The 8,730-nt window shown below is 36.4% G+C and overlaps 1 protein-coding gene across 6 annotated transcripts in view; it reads left to right on the plus strand.

The window, feature by feature from the left end:
* SS18 (SS18 subunit of BAF chromatin remodeling complex) overlaps window positions 1-8,520 on the plus strand; it is an 81,906-nt gene extending 73,386 nt beyond the window's left edge. For all 6 annotated transcript variants that reach the window (XM_082416197.1, XM_082416193.1, XM_082416192.1 and 3 more), the window contains one exon: window positions 6,749-8,520. In XM_082416197.1, coding sequence (XP_082272323.1) covers window positions 6,749-6,775 — 27 coding nt within the window. In that variant the 3' untranslated portion in view covers window positions 6,776-8,520. The remainder of the gene's footprint in view (window positions 1-6,748) is intronic.
* Window positions 8,521-8,730: the final 210 nt, after the last annotated feature.

Here is an 8,730-nt window from a genome sequence, read left to right on the forward strand (position 1 = left end):
ATTTCCATTCCTCTGTGAGTGCAGGAATTGTTTCCTCTAATCCGTTGGGGTGTTTCTTTTCTGGGACTTGGGTATTTTCGTTGCATGCATTTGCATATCAGTGCTATGCTGAATACTCAGGAGGTTTCCTCTGCAGATCTCCACAGTGCATTTCTTTTCTCTGTGCATTTCTTTCCTCTTTGGTACTATGGCCTGTGAACTCTAGCTCCTTTTTTTCTCTTCAGACTCTAAGCTTTATCTCCTTACCTCAGACCCAGCCTCACTTCCTCTCCATATGCTGCAGTGTGGAAACTCTCAGTGCAGTAAGATGCAGTAATCAGAGTGCTTGCCTCATTTGTTTCCCATTTCTCACAGATTGCTGTTCTTTGTTACCTTCTGTTCTGTGTCCTGAATACAAGTATTTCATATATTTTTTGTAGTTTTGGGGGTTATTTTGGCCGTGTTGGGTCTTCATGACTGCACGTGGGCTTTCTTCTAGTTGTGGTGAGCGGGGGCTACTCTTCGTTGCGGTGCGCAGGCTTCTCATTGTGGTGGCTTCTCTTGTTGCAGAGCATGAGCTCTAGGTGCGTGGGCTTCCATAGTTGTAGCACGCGGGTTCAGTAGTTGTGGCTCATGGGCTCTAGAGCGCAGGCTCAGGAGTTGTGGCGCACGGGCACCAGGTGGCATGTGGGATCTTCCCAGACCAGGGCTCGAACCCGTGTCCCCTGCATTGGCAGGCGGATTCTTAACCACTGTGCCACCAGGGAAGCCCTGGGTTTTTTTTCAGGCTGGAGTATAAATCTGTCTTGACCAGAAACCTACGTAATTTTTTTAAAATAGACCTTTTTTTCAGCAGTTTTACATTCGCAGCAAAATTGAGAAGAAAGTACAGAGAGTTTCCATTTACTCCCTACCCCTACACATACATAGCCTACTCCATTATCAACATCCCACACCCTAGTGGTACATCTGTTATAATCAATAAACCTACCACCCCAGGTCCATAACTTACATTAGATTCACTCTTGGTGTTGTACAGTCTGTGCATTTTGACAAATATGTAATCACCTGTATCCACTATTATAATATCATACAGAAGAGTTTCATTTCCTTAAAAATCCTCTGTGCTCCCCTTATTCATCCCTCTATCCTTCCTACTGATCTACATAGTTTGCCTTTTCCAGAATGTCATGCACTTGGAATCATGTAGTTTGTAGCCTTTTCAGATTGGCTTTTCACTTAATAATATGCATTTAAAGTGTTCTCATGACTTGATAAAGTGTTTCTTTTTAGCACTGGATAGTAGCCTGTTGTCTGGATATACCATTCATTTATTGAAAGACATCTTGGTTGCTTTCAAGTTTTGGCAATTATGAATGAAACTGCTATAAACTTCCATGAGCAGGTTTTTGTGTGAACATAAAATTTCAACTCATTTGGATAAATGCCAAGGAGTCAGCATGATTTTTGGATTATATGGTAATAGTATATTTAGTTTTGTAAGAAACTGCCAAACTATCTTGCGTAGTGGCTATACCATATTGTATTCTCACCAGCAATGAATGAGAGTTCCTGTTAACTCCACATCCTCATCAGCATTTGCTGTTATCAGTGTTCAGAATTTTGCCCATTCCAGTAAGTGTATGGGGTATCTCATTGTTGTTTTATTTTGCATTTCCCCAGTGACATGTGATGTAGACACCTTTTCAGTATGCTCACTGGCCATCTTTATATCTTCTTTGGTGAGGCGTCTGTTCAGGTCTTTGGCCCATTTTTTGATAGGGTTGTTCATTTTCTTATTGTTGAGTTGTAAGAGTTCTTTGCATAGTTTAGATAACAGTCCTTATCAGTCATGTCTTTTGCAAATACTGCCTTGTCTTCTTGGCTCGTCTTCTCATTTTTTTGACATTGTCTTTCTCAGAGTAGAAGATTTTAATTTTAATGAAGTCCAGTTTATCAGTTATTTCTTTCATGGATCACACCTTTGGTGTTGTATCTATAAAGTCACTCCAAAACTAAAGTTCATCTACATTTTTTTTCATGTTATCTTCTAGGAGTTTTATAGTTCTCTGTTTTACATTTAGGTAAAGGTCCTATTTGAGTTTATGTTCTGAATGAAGAAAATCTTAATTGTTAAGATTTGTGTCTAAATTTCATTTTTTTGTACACGGATGTCCAGTTCTAGCACCATTTGTTGACAAGGCTATCTCTGCACTATTGTATTACCTTTGCTCCTTTGCCAAAGATCAGTTGACTATATTTATGTGGGTCTATTTCTGGGCTCTCTGTTCGGTTCCATTGATCTATTTTTCTGTTCTTTCACCAATATCACATTGTCTTGATTGCTGTAGCTTTATATTAAGTCTTGCAGTTGAATATTGTCACTCCTCTGACTTTGTTCTTCTCCTCCAATATTGTGTGGGTATTCTGGGTCTTCTGCCTCTCCATATAAATTTTAGAATTATTTTTTCAATATCCAGAAATAACTTGCTTGCTGGGATTTTGATTGGGATTGTGTTGAATCTTTAGATCAAGTTGGGAAGAACTGACGTCGCAACAATATTGATTTTCCTATCCATGAACATGGAACATCTCTGCATTTATTTAGTTCTTTGATTTCTTTCATTAATTTTTTAGTTTTTCTCATACAGTTCTCTCTCTATATTTTGTTAGATTTATACCTAAATATTTAATTTTGGGGGGTGCTTATGTAGATGGTATTGTTTTTAATTTCAAATTGCACTTATTCATTGCTAGTGTATAGGGGAATTTTCTGTGTTAACCTCGTGTGCTGCAACCTTGCTCATTAGTTTCAGGAGTTTCTTTGGTTGATTCTTTGGGATTTTCTACCTAAACAGTCATGTCATCTGTGAACAAAGACAGTTTTATTTCTTCTTTTCCAGTCTGTTTACCTTTGTTTCTTTTTCTTATTGCATAAACTAGGAATTTCAGTACAGTGTAGAAAAAGAGTGGTGAGAGGGGACATCCCTGCTTTTTGTTCCTGATCTTAGCAGGAAAATTTCATGAAATATGGTGTTAGATGCTTTTATTTTTCAGCATAGCATTTATCTCCATGTGACAGATTATGTAGTTATTGTTTATACCCTCTTCCCCTAGGATGTCAGTTCTTTAAAGACATCACCACATCTGTTTTTTATCATTGTTGAGTCTCCATCACCTAGTAGAACACATTGAGTAGTCAATAAATATTGGTGAGTGAATACGTAGGGCCTTCACTTACTAAATTTGAATGGTGATTGTAAGAACAGAGAAAGAAACCCCTAAAAAGTACTGGGACAGAATACTTTTAAGAAAGAAAGAAATTTATTGCTCAGTCTAGGGACTCTTCACTCCATACACTCCCTAGAAAATCTCATTTACGCACATGGTTTTAACTTACCATGCTGTTGACTCTCAAATCTCTATTTCTAGTCTGACTTTCTCTTCTGAAAGTCAGGTGCCTAGTAGTCATCTGCACTTGGAAATATCACGTCAATTTCACATAACCAAAACAAATTCATAGTTTCTGTACCCACACATTCCTCCTTTCTATGCTCTCTCTTAGAGAGAGGGGCACTATAGCCAAGCTAGAATGCCATGTGCCACACTTGATGCTTAAGTCTTCCTCCCTCTCCCCATCTAATAAATGACAAAATCTTGTTAGCCTGACTTCCTTCAACATTCTTGAATCCATCCACTTCTCTCTGACCACTGCCTTATCTTTGTTTAGACCATTAACATCTCCTAAGTTCATGATGGGATGGAGGATCCTCCCATGCTGTCTTCTTGCCTCCTTTCCCACTTATTCTTTACTCCAGTCAGAGGAATTTTGTAATTTACAAACAAAGAAACTGAAGGAGCAGAGAGAGAGAGAAGCCGAGGCTTAGAGAGTTGGAGTGATCCACCCAAGATGACGGGTAAGCAGGGCCAAGCTGGACAGCCAGTGCTGAGTGGCTAAGACCCAGGGACTGGGCCCTTCACGGCGCCCCTGCCTCCAGCCACACCAGCACTTTGCAGAGTGCTGTCGTGCTTTTCTTCTTGAGCAACTGTTTGAAGCAGAAATCATGATTATCCTCACTTGTTGGATGAGACAGTCAAGAAAGGGAAGGTAGATAGCTTGCCTCAAGGACAAGAAACTGGTAAGTGGGAGAGTTAAAACTAGACATTGATTTCTGCTTCCCAAACCCATACTTTTAACCCTGGAATTTGCTAATGGTCACAGATATACAGTATTTTTTTAGGCTTGCTTGTGATTTGATTTTGTCCTAGCAAAGTGATCCGGTGTGGGTCAAGTTACTTAAATTATCAGTGCTTCAATTTCTTCATAAAATGGAAATCACATTTACTGCACAGGTAACAGATGGACACAAAGCACTTGTTACAGTGTTCGACACATGGTACGAGTTATTGAGATATATTGTTTTTGAGATATATTATTGATATATTAAGTTATTGAGATATATTAAGAGTCGGCTATTGTTGGTATTAGCCAGACTTATCGTATCCATTACTTCAAGCTCTGTGTTAACAAATAATCAATAGCTTCTAGTCCTGATTATTGTATATTCTTTTTTACTCTCCAATTCCCTAAACATTTTTTACCTATTTTTTCTCCATTCTTTTGCTTTAGCTGTTTCTTCTATTTGAAGTGCCCCTTTTTCTTTTCTCTGCCATTCAAATTTTACTATTTTCTTAAGGCTCTCACAGTCTCTGAAATATTTTTCAAATTATTTTAGCCGGATAGCCTTTTGCTTTCTGAACTCTTGTAGACCTTGTTCTGCACTTATCCTTTATTTATTTGTAAGTCTTACCTTTCCTGTTTTTCAAATTTATTATGGTGATGAGCATATAGTATTTGCTCAATAAATGTTTGTAATTGCTTTGTAATTGCTTGAATATCATATTTGGTGTACATTATTGAGGAAGTCTTATGTGTCAGGCACTCTTCAATACTTGGGGCCTAAGAATGGATTAGACCTAGTCCCTATCATCAAGTAATTCATGCTATAGTAGATACATTATAGCTTTTATTTATATAGCACACCAGTTCTTAACCTCTCCTGCTTTCACATCATTCATAATACGTGCAACTCGCTTTCATCATTAATATCTCATCACACATACTCACTGTGGGAGCATTTCCTTCCAGCATTGAGACTTGCTTATTTATACTTTTTTATAATTTTTGAAAGCTCTTTCTCATGTCCTCTCTTATTTAAGTGTCCTAACAAATAAATGAGGTAGAACTAGTGTAACCTTAAACAGAAAGAAAATTGAGAGCCAGGGATGGGTATGTTACAGTCCCACCTTATAGGTGAAGAAACTGAATCTCAGAGAGCTTTCCTTAGGCTCAAATGAAAAGGCAACAGTAGAGTTGGGACTTAAACTCAGTATTTAGATAATGTAACAATTGAATAGTAAGTTCCTGTATGCTAAGCATTTCTTATTTTACACTTGGTATTATAGGAATTTTTCAACAAAGACAGCAAAAAGAGGAGCATCATGAATCCCTGTGTACCCACCAACCAAATCCAACAATTATCGGCATTTTACCAATGTTGTTTTATATACCCACACCCTATTTTATTGAGTATTTTAAAGCAAATCTTACCTACAGATATTTCAGGATGAGCATTGACTTTAAATTTTTCTGAATATAAATAATTATGTAAAATACATCAATATTTTTAAAATACCTTAATTCTATTTATAGTGCATTATTCCATTAGATACAGTGGTATTCAACAGATTTTCAAGTATATCTTACTTCTGTGGAAGTGTAAACTTTTAGGGTACTATTTCTTATTGTACAGAAGGATTTCAACTATAAGAATACTTTCTTGATATAAAATAGTTAATTTGACTTGGAGGGGGGGATATTTAGCCAAAGGAAACAGTTAACTGATTATGTGCCAAAGTGCTTTTATGAGCATCTATTTTAAACACATTTAAGACATTTTTGTTATTAAAATGAATTTTTTCTAGTACATTCCTCTTTTCTTCTACCTTTCTTCTCTTTTGAAGGAAAAGATGTTCCTTTTCTCCAAAAGCTAGCCTTAACGGTTGTATACTGGACACTGTTTACCTCCCTTGTAGAATTTTGTTACTTCATTCATTACCTCTTTTATACCTGTGTTTCATTTTCTTTCCCTTCCTGTCAGCCTACAGGCCCTTCAGGTCTACCTTACTAAAAGCAACAAAATCAAAAACAATCTTTCTTTGATTTTATGTACCAGCTGCCTGTCTGAATACCTCTGCGAATACTTCATTGGCCTCGGGCAGAGGCCCAAATTCCATAGTGTGGCTAGAAGGTTCTTTTTCCTTTATCTCCCAAATATCTTTCCATCCTTGCTACTTATCCCAAATACCCTTGGTGTTAATTCATAAGTCACTATAATAATCTAAACAGTCACAAACTTGTTGTACTAGAATATAATTGACACACTAGTATATGCTATGCCAGCATTTAGAACCAGAACTTCTCACTCATTCTTGATTCAGTTCAATAAAATTCACCAAACATCTGAGTTCTCACTCTGATAGGTGCTGTTCTAGGCTCATAGACTTTGAAATCCATTTGCAGTTGACTGTAATATCAGAAGAAATTACAGAGATACTCTGTACCTAAATATTATATGTAACAATTTTTGTTTGTTGTAATTGTAGTTGCTTTTGTAGTATGACAGTGTTAAGATTGATTTGTAATTTTCTGTGCCAAACTATTACGGTCAACCTATGATCTAATTATATTTTTAAATTTATCTTTTAGGGACAGTATGGGAATTACCAGCAGTGAAAAGTACTTACATTCCAATAGCCAGAATCTGTTAGCAGCCATATTGTCGCCTCAGCACTGTGGACACCTCCCTGTGAAGAGACCCTTCCATTCCATCTAGTTTTTGGAAAAACCTTGTGGATAAGTGGCTGTTTCATCAGTAAACAGCCTTTGTGGCTTAGTTATAAAAGGCTTCAGTAGTGCAAAAATACTCTTGATTTCACATGTCTACTCTAGATGGCAACATTGGACAGAAAATAGAATGACATAACCAATTTGCAATGATTTCGGAACAGTATTTCAAATGGACTGTTACAGACTGAAAGGTGTGAACAGCTTTGTATGTTTATGAAGGTTAAGGGAATTTAATACTTTTCCACAGATTCTTTTGTAAGGGGACGAGGGAAATGTACACTTTTTACAGCAGCAATATTTTGTATATTACGTTTATTTCATGTGGTGAATATGCAAGGAGGTACACTACGCACTGGACAGAATCAGAAGTCCTCTGTTAATGGGGATTGGAGCATGGTGGATGCTTGATGGTGTTGGTCTCAAAGTGGTGTTCTGTGAAGCTGAAGGTGAGGGAGAAGACAAAGCACACCATATGTCCACTGTTATGTTCTTTAGAGAAAATTCAGATCCCTTTTATGTGTTAGATAATCAAGGGCACTGTGATACAGTTTTAAGTAAAAAGACATTTTTTAAAAGCTTTCCAGTTTTGTGGGTTAAAACCTTTTTATAAAAGATCATTTATAATACAGTTTTAAAATGTGAGGCAATAAGAATTACTTCATGTTGGATCTGAAGAATCTTGCTAAGTTTCATGTAAATGAAGTGGTAATCCTCTCCTAAAAGAGCAATAACTGAAAGTGAAAGTGTTAATTTTACCTTGTTTGAGTAATCAGGGAACTTAGTAAGTAACATCAAAACATTTTATAAATGATGTCAAAGAAGAGTCAACGTTGATTCGGTAATTTTATTTTTTAACATTAGAAGGATAATTGGTTTATATAATAAGAATAGTTCAGGAGACTTTACAAACCTTTATTGACTGGAAATAACGCCATTTATAAAGGAAGGAACACTTCTAAGTTTTTCCCTTTTTTATGTTGGTTAATATAGAGATGTTTAGGAAAACACTTATTGATGATGTTTATTATGATCTGTATTAAAAGCATAGAGGTTGCATTTCAGATCACTTTGTTTATTAGCATGGTATACTTAATCATATTTGAGACTGTCCTGTGCCTGATTGTTTTAGCTAATTTCAGGGATATTGCATTGGGCAGGAAATCATGCATTGAGAAGTTTATAACCACAGTTACTTAAGCGTAATCTGAAAAGATCTAGCCCAAAGGTAAGTTGCTATTTTCATCACAGTTGCCTGTGCCCAGGGAATAAGGTATATTCTTTATAATTGAATTGTTTTTTCCCCACTTCTAACTGGAAACAAAACAGAAGGGGTGCGATAAATCTGAATAAGCAAAATGTACTGTTCTCAACATACTGTAATCAAAAGGAGAAATTTTATTGTGTCTCTGTGTGTGTATGAAAGAGAGTGTGTGTGTTTTAAGGTCAGAATAGGGTTTTTTTCAACATGGTCAGTAGAAAATGGACATCAAGTTTGAACACATAAAGCATGGACAGCCTTATTGTGATGGAAACGCTTTTAGGTTCTGTGCCAATTTTCCACCACTGTGTACTTTGTTGCTATTTAAAACTGTATCAACTCTAACGGAAGAATAAATTATTTGTGATTTTAATTTTCTCATTTGTTTTTTTAAATTAGATCTCTTTGACTCTCTTGTTTTGTCTGGAGACTATGTTGTGGGTTTTTTATATAAGTTAGCCTAGTATAAGCAGACTTTATTTGTATTCTAGGACTTTATCAAAATTCTCCTGTCATGCCCAAGTTAATTAGAATTAACTGTGCAGTAATCAGCATGTGTGTGGGCTGTTTGTTACAGAATTCT

The sequence above is a fragment of the Balaenoptera physalus genome (assembly GCF_965194825.1).
Source record: "Balaenoptera physalus genome assembly, chromosome: 12".
In the NCBI taxonomy this organism is placed as follows: Eukaryota; Metazoa; Chordata; class Mammalia; order Artiodactyla; family Balaenopteridae; genus Balaenoptera; species Balaenoptera physalus.